General features: G+C 39.2%; 3 protein-coding genes across 9 annotated transcripts in view; 1 reads left to right on the top strand and 2 right to left on the bottom strand.

The window, feature by feature from the left end:
- Positions 1-5898, top strand: part of stc2b (stanniocalcin 2b) — a 54959-nt gene extending 49061 nt beyond the window's left edge. For 3 of the 4 annotated variants that reach the window (XM_038708180.1, XM_038708178.1, XM_038708179.1), the window contains exons 4-6: positions 1161-1303; positions 2425-2636; positions 4962-5898. In XM_038708180.1, the coding sequence (XP_038564108.1) occupies positions 1161-1303; positions 2425-2636; positions 4962-5283 (677 nt within the window). In that variant the 3' untranslated portion in view covers positions 5284-5898. The remainder of the gene's footprint in view (positions 1-1160; positions 1304-2424; positions 2637-4961) is intronic. The other variant, XM_038708181.1, reaches the window with a different exon arrangement.
- A 1086-nt stretch (positions 5899-6984) lies between these two features.
- bnip1b (BCL2 interacting protein 1b) lies at positions 6985-9647 on the bottom strand. Its single transcript, XM_038708182.1, has 6 exons — positions 9520-9647; positions 8893-8985; positions 8727-8818; positions 8360-8467; positions 7494-7612; positions 6985-7181 (listed from the first exon to the last, which is right to left on the bottom strand). Exons 1-6 carry the CDS (start codon positions 9601-9603, stop codon positions 6985-6987), a joined length of 693 nt encoding a protein of 230 aa, XP_038564110.1. The 5' UTR covers positions 9604-9647.
- A 1505-nt stretch (positions 9648-11152) lies between these two features.
- The window catches only part of crebrf (creb3 regulatory factor), a 33973-nt gene continuing 24176 nt past the window's right edge, over positions 11153-20949 (bottom strand). For all 4 annotated transcript variants that reach the window (XM_038709586.1, XM_038709584.1, XM_038709588.1 and 1 more), the window contains one exon: positions 11153-20765. In XM_038709586.1, the coding sequence (XP_038565514.1) occupies positions 20647-20765 (119 nt within the window). In that variant the 3' untranslated portion in view covers positions 11153-20646. The remainder of the gene's footprint in view (positions 20766-20949) is intronic.

Here is a 20949-nt window from a genome sequence, read left to right as displayed (position 1 = left end):
GAGCAAATGTTTAACTTGTTTGTATAAGACTGTAACAAATTATTATTTACATTATGGATTCATCTGCTGGCTATTTTCTCCATTTATTCTCCAATCGATTGATTGTTTGGTTTGTATAAGAAAATAGTGAGAAATGCCGTCACTATTACCCAGAGCCCAAACTGACACCTTCACAATGTTTGTTTTGTCCAACCAATAGTCCAAGCTTCAAAATTATTACACTTAAAATAATTAAAAGGACAAACAGTTAACCTTCATATTAGTGAAGCTTGAAATCATGAAAAGTTTTTTCATGAATAACGATTATCAAAATAGTTGCCAGTTAATTTTTCTGTCAATTGGCAAATTGATAAATTGACAAATCGTTTCAGCTGCCCTTGTTTATACTGTTGGGTAGTTTAATTTATAACAAAACATCATATTAATTTATAAAATAATTAGTAACTAAAGCTGTCAAATAATTGTAGTGAAGTAGAAAGTATAAGATTTTCCTCTGAAATATAGTGGAGTAGAAGTAGAAAGTGACGTGAAAAGAAAAAACTCAAGTAAAGTAAAGTAGCCTATCTCAAATTTGTACTCGGGTACAGGAATTGAATAATTGTACTTAGTTAAATTCCTCAGTTGATAACGATACCATATGCTCAGATGAACTTATAATGAACCAAAGACTCCCAATAAAAATCGACTTCATGTAGCCAGGAATAGCGACAATAATCCCCTCAGCCTAAGACAATAAAAATCTCTTCTCCAAAGAATATTTGTATTTAAAAAATAGTAAAAAGTGACATTTGAACAACAGGGAATGTATGTATGTTGTACACTTCAGACACAGACACAAACTGAAATGATATGTTGCTTTTTCTGCAAAGTCGATGACTGATGTTGGACAGTTTCAGCCTCAAAGCAATTTAATTTGTTATAATTCTTGTTGCTTTCAAAAAGTGATGGGGACATGTCCCCAGCGTCCCCAGTGTAAATGACACCTATGCACCTATCATCTTGGCGTGTGATGTCACTGTGTTGCACATATTGTCCTCTTTAAGGAACAACAGAATACAACAAAGTGGCACCTGTGATGTGGGAGACACACTCGCTCCTGTGGTTTCACTGTAGGGAAGTTAATACTGATTTCTTTCTCTGTCTGTTTCTGCCTCTCTCAGCAGAGATTCAGAGTTGCCTGGTGAGTTCAGGGGATGTCGGCTGTGGGACTTTTCAGTGTTTCAACAACAACTCCTGTGAGATCCAAGGCCTGCATCAGATCTGTCTCACTCTGCTGCACAACGCCGGACGCTACGACTCACAGGTGGGGCGCAGCACCTCTTGTCACACGCTCAGACACTTAAAAAAGACACTTTTCAAAAGCAATTTGTTTGCCATTTGTCCTCTTTTGCACTGATTGACTGTCTTGAACCCACGCCCAACAGCAATTAAGGGCAGGCTGGGATAGGACACATTTGGATACATGTTTTTATTTCACATAATCCCGTCCGTCATTACAGTCATTTGTGAGGAATGTTAGTTGTATAAGGAGCAGTGTATAGTTATGCATGGTAGCACTGGTTACAGAACAAACTGAGAGGGGAACTGAAATGAGAGAGGGAACAGCTTGTCTACTTTACTAGAATAGAAGCGCATGCAAGAGTGATGCAAGTCTAATGTGTCTCCAGTATGAACAGGGACAGTGATGTCCATTAAGGATCTGCGAGGTTAGGATTAGACAGTAACAGGCAAGACTACGGTTTCATTCTAATGTGACCGTACTTCTAAGAAGTATGTTTTTACTTTTAACGTTTTAAGAGAAAGGGCTGAGTATCGCTCTTACTACAGACCCATGCACAGCTAGACAGTTACAGCTGCTAAGCTGTGATTACACTCCAAAATGAATGCAAATTTTTCTCTGCGGGATGGGTAAATACGTAACGGATTGCTAACACATTAGGTATTACAAGTTAAAGATGTGATGTTGGAGGTTTTCAGCTTGTTGTGGTGTTCCTCTGCCACAAGTGGTAAGAAAGCAGCTTCTTTTGTTTGAAGAATGCAGCTTTGATTGCAGCAGATACATTAAAGGATAGATACTTTTTTTAAAGTCTGCTTCAATTGTAGTGGTTACTATAATTTTATTTTATTTTTTTTTATAGCAACCAAAGGTCTTGTACAGCATGTGTGTTATATTAGGATAGACTGATCCATCCTAAACCAATATTTTGATGTATTACTGTGAACACAATAAAATAAAAGAATGTCTTCTTATGTCCAATTTAGGAATTTTACATAGGAAGGGACAGAATTAGGAAGTTGACACACATCCCAGGCCAGATTTGACATGTGATATATGTGATTGCTCAATAGCTTTGCTAACGGAGCCATCAGAAATGTCCCACTAATTCTTCCTCCTCCTCCTCCTCCTCCTCCTCCTCCTCCCAGGGCAAGTCATTTGTGAAGGATGCGTTGCGGTGCATGGCGCTGGGACTGCGGCAGCGCTTTAGCTGCGTAAGCCGCCGGTGCTCGGCTGTAAAAGAGATGGTGTTCTCTCTCCAGAAAGAGTGCTACTCCAAACACCAGCTCTGCTCGGCGCTACGGGGCCACTTGGACACCATGGGAAACCTGGTCCAGTTCCAACTGATGTTTCCCCTTGGGTGAGAGAGACACACATGTAGACTAACAAATAATCAGGGAGCTTTAAAAAAAAAAGAAAAAAAAAAGGCATCAGTGAAACCTTCCTCTGTGAAAGATGCAGACAATCTCTGTTTGTGAAATGTTACATCAGGGACTAAAGCTACTTTACAGAGGTCATAATTTGCTTATTTTCAGGCTCATCATTTTATTTAGCGGTTGTACTAGAACAGGTTTAATTTTCCAAAAACACCATATTTTTCACACTGCACATTGCTGCAGCACCCCTTTTCACCTTATGTGTTGAACGCTCCGTTTTAGCTACAGAGTGAAACATCTCACTTCTATAATATCTTTGTTGGGTGTTGCACATGCGCAATACCTATGCCGCCTTCCAGACCAGTCGGAAGTGGGAAATTTCCAAGGTGAAATATACGCCTTCCAACCTCAAAGCGTTTCAGTTGCATGGTGGTGCGTGACGCCAAATGCAAACAATAAACATGGCTGACCACGACAAACTTCTTTGGCAAGTTTATGCACAGTTAAGCCCTCAGCAGTGCACTTGGTATAAATTAAAATGATGCCCATTTTATTAAAAACAAGCAATAAATTACTCATTACTTGAAAAGTTAGTGGTTAACTATGTATCTTTCTAGCTTACATCAGTTGGTAATCCTCAAAAGTCAGCTAAAGTTGAAGGCTATATTTTCAAATGTTTTCACATTTCTGGGAATTTTTAACATTTTCCTGAATAACTTTTGGGTAGAGAAGATGACTTTCAGAGATTGTTTCCTGTAACCAGCTACCTAATAACATTGACAAAATGAAGAACAAGTTTTACTATTTGATACTATAGTATCAATTAAATTTATACTACTTTGCCTTTTAGTTTGTGGTTTACCATTTACAATGTGTGCTTCCATGGGAGCTGCCATTGTTGTGTGACGTCTTTCGGCTGCTACTCCTGAAGTCGGGATACATATTTTTTCTCAAGTAGGAAATCCAACTTCAGGTGGTGTTCCATGGTACTTTTTCTAGTTGGAGGTTGGAAAATTCCCAGTTCCAAGTTGCCTGGAACGCAGCACTAGTTAAGGAATACTAGCCAATCACAAGCAGAGTAGAGCAGGTATGACAAGCAAGCTAGGGTAATCCAAAACAAAGGCTTCAGCCAGTGAGCACAGCTTCACTTCAGCTGCAATGTTCCCGAACCAGCAACACAACATAGACTGGAGCGAGAGTTTCAAAATGGTAACATTTTAACTGTGCACTGTCTCTACATCACAGTGACAACTTTGTCCACTGACTGCCTCGAGGGTATCTAACTTTGGTGGGGAGGGTGGGGATGAGGGGAGGCAGCAGGCCGATGTCTTGTCACTGTGTGCTGCAGCTCAGTGTGTTTCTCCACCAGTGTTTTAAGGGCATGTCTGACTAGCTGCTAGGCGAGCATTATGACGCCTGTTACAAAGTGACGCAGATAGTTTTCAGGCAGTTCAGGGCGAGGTGTTTTCTGTGTGAGATTGTAACTCCCTTAGAGGTGGACTTTGCAAACCTATTTCATGCACACAAAAAAGGTATATAACACAATAAACGCAAAGGGGATAAGCCAAAAAGTTACCTCTTTAAAGCAAGAGTTTTGAATGGAGAAATCACACAATCCTTCTCTAACAAAGTTGCAATCATAAACAATGAAATGCACCGTTACTAAAATAATACACTCCTGTTGCAGACTTGGTCTGGTATGACCAGTTGCTTACGGTGGCTAATGTTAGAAAACGTTACACAGACAATGCTGTTACTTGCATTATTTAAAATAATAGTCTGCTGGGTTAATAACCATCCTCCACTTGGCTTACTGTTATTCTGCATTTCACAGATAAATATTTCAGTGGTTTTATCACAAAAGTAAAACACGAAGTCAACGGCATACCTCACCGGGAGACATGTTTGCTGGTTCCTACACTGGCCTTTTTCACATTTGATGAAGAGTTCGCAATATACATGTATATAGTATATATGCAGTAAGTATATATGCAGGCCTAATATTATCAGTTACAATGAGCCTTAAAAGAGAAAACACATGGTTTTCTTTGGCTAATTAAACGCTTTATTATAATTTCACAAAATACAATGTTTGTATTTTAAATGGAAGTATGTGTAAAAAGTAGCCATTTTGAAAATAAATGAAAAGCAGGCGAGATGGAAGCCCTGGAAGGCAATAGAGAAAAAAAAAATCTAAAAAGTCTGATCTAAATTGTTTTCTCTCCAGTGTGAATGACTTACGAATAGGTGAAAGGTTTTGCCAGGATAATCTTTCTACATTTTTTGCAGTATTTCTTCTGTCTCAACAGACCATACGTGGAGCTGATGAACTTCTTGTTGAACTGTGGGGACGAGGTCCGGTTGTGGGTTGGACGACGGCTGCGCGGGCAGTGCGAACAACACTGGGGGGCGCTGTGCAGCAGCTTTGGCAGCACCTGTTTTCTTAGCCAATCAGACGCTCCACAGCACACCACCGTCCCACCACCAACCGCGACCTGGACTATCACCACTCAAGGAGCCCTGCAGCAGCCAACCAAAGCAACCGAAGTAGAGGACAGGAGCGGGCTCAGTCAGGTCCACAACGCCACAGAATCTGGTCTACCAGAGAAATCCAATGTTACTGCTTCATAAACAGTCAGACGAGTTACACAGAGGTGCAGACAGGGTACGCAAATATCATGCACTTATTACTATTATATCGGTAGAATGAGTAAAAGTAGTTGTAGTAGTTTCATCAGACTATTCAGTGCAGTATTGCTGGCGAAAGCAATGCAACATAACGTATTTAATCTGTTGGGTATTTGTACTATATTGTTTTTTTCTTTACATTTTACTTTGTCAAAGATGAAAACCAATTATCTACCTCACTTCAACATCACAGTAAACCACAGTGGCAGCATCCTTCAGCAAAGGGTGTGGACGCACGCGAGTAAACACTACAGGGAAGTTGTCTCTAGCTCAAGCACAGCTGATGTCTGTTTTTGTATTTATGAGGATTGTTATATTATGCACACTATCAAACGTTATCTTGTAGACAGTGAGGGTGCAGTCTGCAGGAAGGGAAGCACTCTTTGGTTAAGACGTCTTATAAATATATATTTTTGATGCTCCACTTGAACGATCACATTTCATACAGACCCCAGGTTTCAAGCTATGTTTTTTAAGTTTTTATTTAAATGAATGTAAAAACACATTTGTAAGCATTTTTGATTTAAATTAAATAAACTACAATGATGTCAGTGGAGAGAGGTGTGTTAAGAAAAAAAATTCTATCTGAACACAGTTCACTGATTAAACATGTAGGATATCCTGCCATCTACTGGCGCATCTGTGGCAATGCTGCACAACAATGCATCTCTCAATAGGTTGCAAATATTAAACTTTAATATAGAAAACAGATACAGTCACATAGTCTCTGACTCAACATGGCAGATGCACTTCACAAGAATTTACTGGGTTTCTGGTTTCAGTAGTCTGGAGGTCTGATTGGAAAGAAGAAAGGCACACGGTAAACTCGTCAAAAACTGTAACAGCGTCTTTGTAATAACTTTCTGTCACACACACACACACCGATTGTAATTTGACAAATGTAAACAATTGGAGAGTTGCAGCATACTACGGCCTCGACCCTGGTTAGTTCTGAATGCCAGAGGAAGTATTAAGGCCTCAGTATGCTTCAAAGTGCTTTTCTAAAACAGTCAAGCCCACTTCATGTACAAGTGTGAAAGTAAGCCAGATTTTAACGTCTCTCAGTGCACTTCTCTTCTTTTGGCGTCACTTTTCATGCAGCACCATCAATACCTTTGAAGAGAGACTGTGTGAAAGTGTGTGCACTCTTATCCTGATTTGTATGAATCATTGCATCGACACCATGCAGTCACTCAAAAGCTGTAGAGTTCTTAGAGAGAGAGAGATCAGGGAGGGGGTGTGTAGCAGCCAGGAGCAAGCTACGACAGTAGGTTTTTCTTCCCGGTGGCCATTTGCAAAAAGTAGAAAAACTATGAATAGGGCTGAACAATGCATTGTACAAACTTAGTTTTGAAGCATGCTGAGGTTTTAAACCTATCACTGTTGTTACATGAAACCTAATGCAAGTTTACTCTTTTTACTTTCGTCTGGAGTATTAAGTGCCTTCCTGCCCATTTTATAAACCCACATATTGTATATTGTTCAAGCTAAAAATGAGGGTGCTAAACAAGATGAAACACCTGACACCGCCTCTATGTGGGGCAGTCCAGTCTCAAGTCTCCATGCAGTCCATGCTTCCACTCCTGCAGAAAACATTCCTCCTGGAGGCTGGGTGTGTGCTGCCATGAACTAGCAGCCAGTTGGCTAAATGAAGGGGAAGAGACGTTTCTTGAGGATGTAGAGGACGGTGGCGAAGAAGAGGGCAAAAGCCAGGAAGATGAGCAGCTTGTCTGTCAGCTCCCGTCGGTTGTACTTCAGGATGAGTTTCCTTCCCAGGTGGATGGTTCCCGTCATGTTTTTAAACTCCTCATTGGTTTCCTGCACTGTCCTGGAGGAGGTGACTGTGGTGAGGAAGAGTAGAGGTATTAAAGGTTTAAGAGGGAAGATGATGGGTTAGGAAGTGTTGATGGGAGAAAGAAAAACAAAAGGACTTTCATGGGGAAGAACACAAGATTCCCATAAGATTATATTTTTTTTTATTGGATAATGACCGTGGCAGTGACCGACAGGAAAGGTGGGAGAGGATGACATGCAGCAATGGTACACACTGTACCAGGTGAACTACCAGGGCGTCCCTTCAATTGGATTTTGTAGACAAACAACCCTGACAAAAAGTACACAAACACATGGACCAAACAGATGTTTTGTTTTACCCAGCGTGCCGATAGTGTCCTCGGTCTGCTTCACCTGCTCAGACATCATCCTGCTGATAGACATCAGACTCTCTGTGATGTTGCTACTGGTTTCCACTAGGCTTTCTTTGGTCACCTTCCTGAGACAAAAAACACACACAAAGCAGAACAGGTGATGCACGGTCGCAGTTTACCAGTTTAGTGAAAACAGCTCTTCAATCCAGTCAAGTAGAAACAACTTGTTTTATTTTGTTATCATTCTGTATGTACAAGTGGACGTTTGTTGGAATGCAAGAAATCTGTGTTTCGCCTGGGAATCTGTGTTTCTGTTTAAAGCATCCTGTTTCTATGAGCAGAGCAAACTATATTTCAGAAACAGCTGAAAATGGCAGCTTTCAAAATATGGATTAGGATGCTTTTATAGTAATAATGAGACCGTACCAGTGTTGTACGCTATACAAAGGCTAACCAGCCAAGACAGAATCACTTGTAACAGTTTGTGCCGTCTTCGTGTACCTTTTCTTTTTGCTTATTGTTTTAACTGACTGATGTTAATGAGTTACCTATCAGGTTCCTTCTCTGCTTCTTCAGTTGTCAAACTCAGTATCAGTAAACGCAGAGTTATAAAACTCAGACATACACTTAGATTACAGGAGAGTTTGCCTAAAACTGTAGGTAACTGTGGCTGTAATTAGTACTACTGGGATGGGGGTGAAAAAGTGCCGACATATGAGCTACAGACGGGATTAAAATCACAGATTCTCCCGCTAGACAAGTATATCCCATCTGAATGGGGTTTGGATGAACAAAAAAACAAATCACCTGCCAGTTCAATTTACAGTTGTATGAAGCTGACCATTTGAGAGCCTCAGCAGAAATGTACTCACCTCTGTCTGATGCTCTGGTTTTCTCCTCTGTGCAGCAGCTCATCCTTCTCCGTGTTGTCTATGGCTAGTTTACATGCCAGGTTGGATTTCCTCCACGCGGTCTGGTTACTGCAATCCACAGAAGAAATAACAACTTTGAAAACTGTAGTGTCTGTTTTATATCTCTTCGTCTCAGCTCGTCTGTTTAACCCCATCAACCCCAATGGGCTACTTTCATTTATCAGCATCTCGAATGTCTTATTAGCTCCAAATATGGATGCATTTTATTTTCAGGATAAGGTATTAATGGATTGATTATGTAAATAAAGTCAATGATTTAAGGGGAAAATTAAGAAAATACCATATGTCTGTGTTTATGTCAACACACCTCTGCATTTGCCTTCGGTGGCTCTCTGTCTCTGCCTGGATGGCCAGTCCATCCGACTCTCTGTCCTGCTCTCTGGCCATCTGCTCCAGGTCCTGTCAACAACAAAAACATGTCGAATAAAAACAATTCGCGGTTTTTAAGCAAGAAACCTGTCAGGTGGTCTCACCTGTATCCTGAGTCTGAGCTTGTTGAACTTCTCTTTGACCTGAGAGTTGAGATCCATGAGAGCTGACTGAGGTCCAGGACAATCCCTGATGTCCTGCAGGTAACACACATACACACCTGTTATGTATTCACGATTTTATTGGACGAGATTTACCTTCTCTCTGAGCAAATCTAACACTAAAATTAACTAAACATTTCCCCCCATTAAATCACATATCAACATCAAATTAATAAAGTATATGTATGTTGTCTGGTAGTGACATATATTCACACGCCGCGAGGTACTGAAGAATATGATTATTATTCAGTTACAAATCATTTAAAGTTAATATTAACTCCATGTTCCGTTTAGGTGAACGCTTTCAAATCTTCATCGATCTGACGCGGACATAAGCGTGAATAAAACCATTAGCGTGAATCGAAAGAAACAAAGTTAAAGTTATTATCATTACAACAACGAACAGAGAAGTTCCTTATTCTTACGGTGTCTCTTTTGTCTTAGCTTTGGTGTTGTGTATGAAAAACTGGTTGCGTGATGTCTTCACGGACACCTCCCAAGAGCAAAACCAACACCAACAGGAGCTAACTAAATCAATTAAAAGACAAACCACGCGTTTTCAGTTCTTACCTGAATGAGAGCCTTAATTTCTAGGTCATATTTAATAATTTCTTGTCCACAAATTCGGACGTGGACATCCGCAGAAGACGCCATATTTGTTTTTGTATGGCAAGCTGGACGCCCAAAAGACAATGCTCTGCTGAAGGCGAAGCAATAATTGTGACCAATACTTTCTAATAACTTTTTACTTTAGAGATTAATACGAAAAATTCAACTAATATATATTTCTGTATGTATAGCGACATTGTAGATTATAGTTAAAACGTTATCAGCTACAACATTAGTAACACTTATATATTAATATATATTAATATAATTTTAATACAGTAATATATTTATTACTTTGAAATGGGCCATTTTGCATAATGAGTACTTTTATTTTTGGTAATTTAAGTAAATTTTAATGATAATACTTTTGTACTTTTACTTGAGTAAAATTAAATTAAATAAAATTCAGGACAGTATTCAGGAGAGTATTTCTACAATGTGGTATTGCTACTTTTACTATTTTAAGTAAAACATCTAAATTCTTTTTAAAAATAGAATAAAGCTCCAGAGCTTCACTTAACAGGTAAGAGTGACAAATCATTTATTTGTAATGTTGCTTTTCCCATTCTCAAAATATATAATTTTAGGGGGAAAAACTATTCTTGAAATGTTTTTCCGATTTGTGCTGGGGAGCATTTTTGTAGGTTACTTTGTAAGTGATCAAACTTGCATGTTCCAGTACTTATCAACACGATGTCAGTTTGTAAAAACAGAACCACCAATGGGCTAGCAAGAGTTTATGGAGTTAAATTTACTTAAAACTTAAAAAGTAGTACGTAATTCACAGAAAGCCACAATGAAGCAATTAATCAGCTTAAACTTAACATTAATACCTTTTACTTGCCTCCCTTCACAGAGGTCAGATCAGCTAGAAATGAGATAGGCTACAACATGCAGAGCATGATGGTATATACAGTATATACTGATTGAATAATGCCTGAACACTGACTCACTGCAAAAGGATGTAGAATCATTTTACACAAGACAATCAACAGTTTCCTTACTTACAGTAAATCACATTGGGGTACAACAGGGAAAAAACGCAACTGGGCTAACAAATATTTCTAGTTTTTTAGCCAAGTTTTTCCAGGAGTAGATGAAAATAGTCTACAATGCCGGTGTGATTCCACAAACATACAGATATGCCCAAAGCTGGAGTTGATAAATAGACTATACATAAGGTAGGATAGTTTGCACTTGAGACAGTTTGAAGCCCAGAGATAAATACTGCATTAGAAGTAAGGTCAAACAAGTATCTTTTAATATCTTACAATATCGTCTATGTTTGTGATTTTTGTTACTTATATATTCCATGTTTACTATTTTTTAATTATCTTTTTATTTTAGCAACTGGAAAATGTGCACTTATATGTTTTCATCTACATTGATGTATGGTCAGTTGTGTGGAAATGAATATTTCCTGTTTAATTCAGTTGATGATAATTCTTGTTTACTATCACATATTATAGCTCTTAGTTGTAAATAAAGTTCAATAAATATTGTACCTTAAAGTACTTCCACAGTGGCCTCTCAAACATACGTGGCTTATATGTTTGAACATTTATATAAATCAGTATGTACACTTGAGTCAGGATGGGGTGCTAATGGTTTTATTATTTTGATATTAAAATCAATAAACATAATCAGACTATTGTGGTTACAAGCAGAGCTGTGGTACCAACTCCTGGCTGATACAACAGAGAAAGAATGATTTAAAAAAACAAGAAAGAAAGAAAGAGAGGCACAATAACACAACAGAGATTCAGGGCAGGTGTCCGCAGGATGTCGAGCAGCCAGAGACAAAAACTGTCAGAAGCTCTGAAACAGAATGAGTTGTTACAGTACAAACAAAAACAAACAAAAAAACAAAAACAAAAAACCCCACATCTTTTAGATTTCCATGCCTGTGCATAAAGCCACCCACTGTGCCTCCAAGAAAAGAAAAAAAACAAAAAGTATAAACCCAGCACAACATTTATTACACAACATAAATATAACAACTGTCAAGATATTGTATTCGAACAGGCATATATGTGAACTACAAATATAGACGTCATTGCTAAAGAGAGGATCAAGTTAGTTTCAGCAGGATACACTTTCTGCAGGATTTGCTTCTTTATGAAATTATAATCACCAAGAGACCTATTATAGAGCACTTAGCAATGAAGTACAGCCTTCCTACTGAGACTGGGGAGAGGAACGCACACAGGACTAACTACAGAAAGATCCCATGCTGTTGATCTAATCAAATAAGTTACCATACAAGACCAGAAGCTTCATAACAATGGCATGTAGTCGTGGAGCTCAGGATGACCGATACCACCCACATCCTCTACATGTTTTCTTATTGTCTTGAAATTGAAAAACAAACAAAAAAAAGAATAAAAAAAGAAAACAACCCCAGAACAGATGCTTTAGGATAAACTCTTTTTGTTAAATATCTCTCGCTCCATGCATTTTGGCAAGTCTGGAGGGAGATGTAAATCATTGCAGTGTTGGATGATGAGTTGGACGTGTGTAGATATGGAAAAGAGGGGTTTTGTTTTTAATCAACTAGGATGGGTTGTTGTCGTTTGCTTTAATAATATCAGTCTGCAGAAGAGGAAACAAACTCTCCTCTCATCACTCATTGCAGGGGAGGGTGAGGGGTCTCTGCCCACCAGCCTTTAGTGACCCCTGGCTAATCTCAGGGGTTCCCTGACGAGACAACTGCGAACCAAAGCCCTTCTGAAAAAAAAAACAACAAAAAAAGCACCCAGAAGGAGCAAAACATCTCTGTCGCAGTGGTAAAGTTTTCCCAGAAAACTGAACAATTTTTTTTTAATTTTCCCCACCAAAATTAGAGAGAGCAGACGAGCCAACTCCTCCCGGAGCCGTGACAAAAGAAGGATCGTGTCAAGGTGAGGTTCTCTTTGCTGACTCAATGAGCCGGTTTTAGGGCTCTATCGCCCCTTCTAACCGCGTCAAAACATCCAATGACAGAACGCTTTAAGGGCTTCACAGACAACGATGACTCAGAGTCACAATGAAACTGCAGATCTGAGAGCATCGTGTTTCCTTTAAGTGACATTAAGGCAGAACATCATGCAGAGAAAGTATAAAGTATGAGGATACTAAAGGGCAGGAAGGCAAGAACAGAAATGACTGAAGACACTATGTGTAGTATTTCTATGGGTTGTTTTTTTTTTGTTAATTTATTTAATTGTACCATAATCAAATTATTCTGATGACACACTGTGAGTTTTGTTTATGGACAAATCTGGCGAAAATCGGTGCAGGCTATTTTTCAGGTTGTAAATATCTTTGGCCACACTAAAGAAATCGACAAACTGCCCTGTTCATCTTTCTCTTATGATGTAAAATCACAGCCAACAACCGGAGTCTCCGCTGGTTACAACAGGACTCCAGGAAGTCACTGCCCCACGCCAAGAAATAGTCTAGTACATAACACCTGTAAAACATTTTAACAATCAAACAAATTAGATATAATGTGTTTATAAGCATTATTTGATGATTGTCTTCATAACCATTTGCCATAGAGTGGCAAGATTGTACAACAATCTTATTTATGGTACATGATGAGGTCATCTTAATGACATGATGAGTAAATCTAATAAAATTTTTATGTAAAATGTTTGTCTACAATTTGTATACAAGGACACAGGGACTTTCAGTTTCATTGTGACTCTGGTTCATGTGAAGAGTCTCATGTGAAGTCTGGGACTCATGGGGATACCTGCTTCAGTGGAAAAGCTATAAAGTCTGGTTTAAACAAACTGTCTCCTTCACATATTCATTTACAGGACGAAACAAATAAATATCAAAGAAATGGTATGAACACTGGGATCAGAGGAAATAAAGTCAATAAAATAAAATTTAGGAAAAACAAATTCAAACGTGCAACATTTGACAGAGTCAGAGCATAAATATTAAACCATAATATTAATTTTTTTTTAAAGGTTTGAACACACAAGTATTCATGATCTTTCTGGATCCTGGACGACAAGTGTCTCCCTCCAAAAAAGTCTAACTAAGGAAGTAGAACAACAGGAAAAGCTCCACCAGACACTCGCGTCTGTACAATCCTACTGAGGAAGACTAGTCTACATTCATCAGCAAAGCAGCAACAGCAGAGTTATACCTCGCTATGTCAGCATACAGCAGTGCGGCAGTCAGAAACACGAGACTGACCAGAGTCATCAACAGAAGGAATTGAATGGCTAAGACAGCTTTTTAACTCTGCCATGTTAGCACCCAGCCACAGACAGATTAGCACCACAGTTTACCTCCATGCTCAGTTTGTCGCTTCATTCGCAACCCGTGACTCAGTGTCAACACTGACTTCAAGGAGGGTCTGGCACTTCATAATAGCAAAGTTAAGAAACGGAAAGTTCTGTTTTCTGCTTTTTTTCCTTTTTTTTTTTTCTTTCTCAAAAAAAAAAAAAAGATCTCAAGAGGCAACAACCACAGAAGAAGAATACATTGTAACTGACTATAGGTAAAAAGCAGGCCCAAGTCTCCCGCTGCCTCAAACACAGTGGAAGTTTGCTCATCTCTACACAGACACACCAGCGGTGATAGCAGCAGCAGCAGCAGCAGCAGCCGATACAGAAAACACAATAACGTGGCGTAGTGGGCAGAGAAAGAGTTAAAAACAGAACCAGGTTTCCCAAAACATCATCAATTCAGTTTACAAGCATTTATGCTCTTCTTCTGTAATACTTTAAAAGGGAAATCCTATACAGAGTTCGCCTTTCTGCTGTTAAAGGCTGATTGTTATACAAAATGTATTGATTTAGGGTTAAAATTAGGTTTCTTTCATTTCATTTTTTGTACTTTCAAGTTTAGGTTTTGGGAAACCCAGCCCCTTGTTCCTGCAGGGAAACCCCCTCCAGACTGACAGAAGGTGCAGACTTGTGTTCTCATATATTTGATTAAGGCACCTGGTTCAGCAGGCATCATATTCAAAGTAATGTTTTTTTTCCTTGTGTATGTAAAAACCAAGTGCAAGGTGAGTAACACTGTTGGTTTTTTGACTGTCATAGGAAAAAAGGTGTGAAAGATAACCGGGGTGTGTGGTAATAATATACTGTAATTGTGTCACGGACACTCTAAACCAAAATCTAAAGTCTTATTGTGCTCATTCAATAGCAGCAAGTATGAAATCATTCAACTGAGAGTACAGTGAGTGAACGACGATGGAGACGCTTTCTGATGATTGGCCAAATTATTTCCCAATCTGCGAAGAACTCCAGACGTCACTCGATTCTCTCTCTCAGTGCTATGCAGGGAATAGGCATGCAGAAACATCATTCCCACTGCCATTTTTGTTTTGTCACAGAGTACATTTCTGTATGTATCTACTTTACAAAATGTGGAGGGCAGTAAGCAAACAGCCTCTGAAGAAGAGGTGTTTTTACAAGCAACGAGGGCAGCCCACATAGGATCAAACAAGACAAGAAACATTCAAAATGCCTCCATAGAAACTCAAAGCCAGACTCTGAGATCTGATATCACATCGAGCAGGAGGTGAACACTTATCATACAGATCCGTAATTTCCTAATGACCTCCTAAGAAGTTTACTGGAAACAACTACTGTGTGTATTTTGGTACTAATTATATAGAAAATATAAATATCCTTGAAAGAACTGCTGAATATTGACATATTTTCACTGATAAAGTTGTTGTTGGTGAACATGTTAGCAAACAGTCTGATTAATTTGGCGTCTAGTGAATGAAAGTCCAATATTCACTATTCTTTAAGCTCCGTTTTTTGGGATCCACCACCTCTCCTGAGGGAAATATCTTTCACCAGCTACCATTTTCGTTTTCTGTCTGTCGTTTGGTTCTGGACAGGTGGGTGTTTTTTCTACAAAGAAATACTGATTAGTGCAGCTTTTAATTTTAGGTTTGCCTGTAGACAAATTATATATTTTTGCACTTGACTAAAATTGGAAATGATTAACTAGAAGTGTATCAACGAAACTGTCTGTCAAATGGTTGCCTCTTATAATGAAATTTCACTTATTTAATTCAACAAAAAATATTTTACTATTTTATTTTATTACACTAGTCCTAATACACCAGAATATGTGCATTTATTTTACAGTTCTGGTGAACATTTTGTACCTCCCAAATGGAATAAAGATCCTTTAGGCAGTGATACCAAATCCATGAGTCTGACTTTTACAAAAGAAATAATGGTATGTTTAACAATAACGATCATACAGGTCATTAATACAGAAATCGCCATTCTGTTGTTGTTTAGAGCAAGAATCAGTGTGAATCTTCCTCTGATTGGTCCAACAGAGACAGTTAAAATCAATGAAAAGGATCGCGGGGGGGGGTCTGGTCAGATGACAGTTACTGACAACAATAATCATATGGACAGTGCTATTTGTGAGTAAATCTGACTACAGATGCCATTTTATTTCTTGGACTATTTCTTGAATAATGACAAGTAATCAGCACCATGTTACAAACCCCACTTGGATCACGGACAAGAAAATGTAGATTGTGTATGTTTGAATACCGATTTGGAGAAAGCGGAGAAACTGTGTGAATTCTTGTATGTGTGAAGTTTTTTTTTTTTTTTCAGTTTATGTTGAGCATTGCACTATATTGATTGACATTGATAATTCATAACACACACACACACACAGAATATTTTGTACAGAGTAAAGAATGGCGACAATAATTGGAATACATAAATATATTTTCTTTAGATTTTATATGTCATCACATACGTCAGATAGAAGAACGATATTACCCTGATTTGCTGAAGAAGAGCTTTATGGATCACTTAGCTTTTATTGGATAAGAGTAGCACAAAATTACACACTCTATTAGCTTAACATCTGACTGTATAGGACTTATGTCATCAGAAATAAAAAAATAATAAAGGAATAGTTTTACTGGCGTGGATTTTCGCTCGTTTCCTTGACTGTTAAAATGCCACAGAGTCTCCTGGTTTGAATGTAAAGTTGCACAGCTTGCACCTATCATGTTAAATGTAAAAACCTGTGAGGACTCTTTCTTGAACCAGCCTCGTGATCGACAACAAAACACACATGTCTCTCTTGTCAGACAATTCTCCGTCAACCAGCGGCCCTTCTAACCACTGTTGACCCCCTACCAGACTTCGGCCAAATCATAGCTGAAAAGAAACGCTTAATATCGTCCCAAAAGACACAACTGAGCTCAATTTTTCAGATATGTTTCACCACGTCTGCTGTTTCAGTCAAGGTTGTTTTGAGCCTATCAGGCTGAATGGTTTTGTTGTTGTTGTTGTTGTTGTTGTTGTTGACCGTATAATGGCAGAACAATGTCATAAGCCTCGGGCACCTTGCCAATGACACGTCTGCCATGTTATTTTTATTTGTGTGTAAGTGAAAGGTTATTTAAGAAGGCAATAAGTGTCCAGATTGAGTCTCCATTTGTAATTGGCTTGCCATACAGTACAGTGATATAGTAACTTCCCCCAAGGCGGCCCGGAACAACATCTTTCAAACAGGCTCTTCCTGGCCGCCCCAGGCTAAACCTCTCCTCATTAAGTCACAAGTAGAAATCAGTTTACAAATGATAACAATATAGCTCTCTGGAGAAATGTGTCTACACTGTACATCACCCTGAAGAGGAAGCCAAAGCAGAATCAGTTTTTCCATAGGAAACCTCTACTGAAGGCAAATGAATCATGACACCACGGGGGTCAGCATCAGGATCAATGTAGGGGCCCTGGAATCAAAACCCTCTGTTTTTTTTTTTGTTTTGTTTTTTAAAACCACACTGGGCTTCCCAAAGCCAAGAAATGATACGCTCTCATACAACACCTCATATCATTACATGGCTCCAGAAACATGTAGATCTAACCCTCGCCAGACCATACACCTATTCCTTGCTAGTTTATAGACCTAGCCAAGTCAGGTAATAGACCTATCCTAGCAAGTAGTCGTCAAGTACACTTGCAGCATTCACACCAGGCCTTTTAGCAGCAAATGGAAGAAAAAAATGCTCTTCTTTTTGTTTGTTTTTTTCTTTTTTGGACAAAGTGCTTTTGTTTTCAAACATATAAGATAGAGTATTCTATACATATATCTAACATTTATAAGATACATATTAACTATTTACAAAAATGAATCACTACTAAGAAAATAGCTATGGACGGTGGGGGAGAGCAAGTCATTAGGCTACAACTAGACTAAAAAGTCAAATAAGAATCATGGATACTCATCATTCTAGTTTTCAAAAAAGCACCAATTCTCCCTTTTTAGACAGAACAGAAAACAGTAAAAATATATATATATGTAGCACTAGCTGTTATTCAATCCCACGATACAGAAAGACTACGCCTCTGCATCACCATCATCATTCTGTGAAGGAGTTCTTTCTTCACTTGAAACTGACCTGAATTCAGCCTCGTCAAACATTCAGTTGTTTCTTTGTATTTGCCTGCTAGAATTTAAAAATTCCCGGGAATGGCAGCGTTTCCTCTGAGGACGCAGCAGGGAGGGAAGCATACAGGCGTCATGCAGTTTTTAACGGTTGGACACGCTGCCAATATGTGGCCTGGTCGTGGTAGCTCTGTGTGTTTTGATGATCAGAGTTATTCTTTGCGGCTGTGTCCGGCCAGGAAAGCTGTAAGCTGAGGACCAAAGGAAAGGCCAGGCAAATACAATTCAGCAATGAATCCTCGAAAGGCAGCAGAGCCAATCCCAGGAAGTAAAAAATTCAACCGACTTGCCGGTTAAGGAGTGAAATAAGATTGACTGGCTGCTCTTTCAGACCCTTTTCCTCTTTCCTCGCATATGCCTTCTCTCAAAAAATATTTTGAAACCAACAGGAAAGCTAGCAGGCAGCTAAAGTACAAAAATATAACACTTTTTTTGGGGGGGGGTTGGGTTTTTTTTCCTCTAACTTTCTTGACGCAAGGACAGGCTTTAGAAATGTGTCATGCTTTAAAATGAATCATTGTCATGAAAAGTGGCATTTCACCGTTGATATATATCATTAATGCTTCTATATACAGTACTTTAAAAACACAATTCTGTTAATATTTTGTTGATGAACTAAACCTTATCTACATACAGAAATAAAACAAGTGACGAAACATTTTGGTTATTGTTGCTGACATTTTGACACACAAGTAAAAATGTAACATAGCTTATCTACTAGCGCTCTTGGTTTTTGGCCTAGATAGCGCCATTAACACAAATAGCATGTGGAGGGAGGAATCAGTTCAGGAATGAAGTGCTTGCTAAGCAACAAATCTACTGGAGAAGCCCACAGATAGGGTCATTTTTAGATTTAAAAAACATGAATGAATGTTCCTTTTCTGTACAGAATTGGACCCGAGCTAATTTCACAGTTCTATGAAGTTCCCTGACCCTCCCACATTTCTTACATTCAATACGGCGTCAGGTAAGCTGTGCAAAACCTTACTTTAACTGGCAGGTCGCCATTTCGTTGCATGTGTCTTTGGTACAAAAAACAATCAAAATATAGTGTGCAAATATTTTTTGTGTAACTCTAAACGAAAATATCTCTTCCCCCCCCGCCCACGATCCCTAAAGACAGAGTACCAAAAACCAAAAGTAATCTATTGCAGAGCCCTCCTATGTACACAGACTCTGTGGCATCACGCAACGAGAGCTTCCATTTTCTTTTATGTACATTCAGAAGATCTTTAGACAACTGAAATACACTACAAACCCCACAGGTGTCGCCCTCCTCACTACCAATCTCCCTCAGTGTAAAGTAGTCCTCTCCTTGGCTGGACCTCAGAGGAGTTCTGACCAATTACCTCTTCTCATTCAGTCCCTCTCATGCACACACACATACACACACACTCAGACTTACAGGAACAAGGCACAATGAATAGAACTCTGACCAAACACTAGTATGAACACACCAAACTGTTAGCCTGGTCATCTCTACTGTACAAAAAGGGGAGCAGGTGCCGTTTTTCTTTCACTGGGAGACACTTTTATATACAGATTTCTAGAGGAGATGGATCCCTAGTATTGCCATCTCAATCACCACCATCATCTTCCTCACTATCTGCTCCCATACTGGCAAAATGCCAGTTTCACCCAGTCCAGTCAGAACCAGCACAAGGCCAAAAAGCACCAAAACTACATGCACTTCCTCTCCACATGGTCAACTACCTACTGTTGTTTAAGTCAAGGTTGTCAAAATTAGAAATTAAGCTTCCTCTTCTACCCAGAAGGATGTCTGACGCTTAATTGTTAAAGTCTAATTTTAACTTTCAGCTTTTACTACTTTTTTTGTTTCAAGCTTTAATCTGCTAAAAGCTCCTAACTCATTCGTTTAACAGCAGACCTGATTGGCAATCAGGGGATGGCATGAACGTATTTAGGCCTTCAGTACAAAATATTTTCTGTCACCCCATAACGCCTTGGAGCGCGCTGCTTTTTTTTTCTCTGCAGCTGTCTTGGCAACCAAAGCTGTTTTCATCAAAGTACTTTACTGAGTAGGTCAATTTAACATAATGGAGTTCATTTTTGTTGCCATGTGAGGTGTACCTCATCTGGGAAAAGATAACTGGAACGTTTTCAACCTCTGTTGGTGTCTGACGTGTAACAAGCTATGGTCTGTTATTACAACCTCAAACAAATTGTGTAAAAGTATTCCAGTGGTTACACTTGTGTGGCTATCTCTGTCTCAGCCCTGAAAGCAGTCCTTCAACAGAACTGACCCTACACAATGCTATGTTAAACACATCTAATAATCACCAGTGGATTCAGGACGTGCTATTAGCTATACACCTAACCATCCCTTGCTTTTACAGGCGCTTATCCCAACAGACGCTCACAATGGGTTGGGAGACATTGACGCACTGACTCTGCTCAAAGTGTGCAGAGACAAAAAGCTAGGGTGTATGCCATAGAGGTGCATGGCTAAAACAAGCACACATACGTACACACAGGGAGTGGTATGTGTGTATGTGTGTGTGACTAACAATGTGTATACACTCTGGGTTGGAGGGGCATGCAGAGGGGAGCATAGTTACAATGGGACAGCACGGTGGTAATATTTAGTCCACTCCTCTCAGTGGACCGCGGGTTTGTCTAGATTTTGGAGGTTGGGACTCGCAGGCCGACCAGACCGCCGGTGGGATCGCCGCGTCCTGTGTTTTCCAAGATCTTGTTGACGAAGTCAGAAGTCTGCCCAGCAACTGGTGGTGCCACTGCACGCAGAGAGACACACAAATGAAAAAGAAATGTTAAGACATTAAAAAACGCCTTATGCAACCTACTTGTCTCAAAAAAATATATATACAATGACAGTATGTTATAGCAGCTACAGCAAAATACATGTTATTATTGTCATTAGCCTGCCTGTTCAGATTGAGCAGAATTAAGCTTTTTATC

This window comes from Micropterus salmoides, unplaced genomic scaffold (genome assembly GCF_014851395.1).
Source record: "Micropterus salmoides isolate LMB-PRFRI ecotype aquatic unplaced genomic scaffold, ASM1485139v1 Ms_hic_scaffold_9, whole genome shotgun sequence".
NCBI lineage: Eukaryota > Metazoa > Chordata > Actinopteri > Centrarchiformes > Centrarchidae > Micropterus > Micropterus salmoides.
Note: the sequence above shows the minus strand (reverse complement) of the source record. Positions and strands in the feature narration are given on the sequence as shown.

Excerpts from the sequence above, each read along its gene's own strand:
- bnip1b (XM_038708182.1), bottom strand. The coding sequence starts at position 9,603 with ATGGCGTCTTCTGCGGATGTCCACGTCCGAATTTGTGGACAAGAAATT. Across the intron at positions 8,986-9,519 it reads AAATTAAGGCTCTCATTCAG|GACATCAGGGATTGTCCTGG; the intron begins GTAAGAACTGAA and ends TGTTACCTGCAG. Across the intron at positions 8,819-8,892 it reads AGCTCAGACTCAGGATACAG|GACCTGGAGCAGATGGCCAG; the intron begins GTGAGACCACCT and ends TGTTGTTGACAG.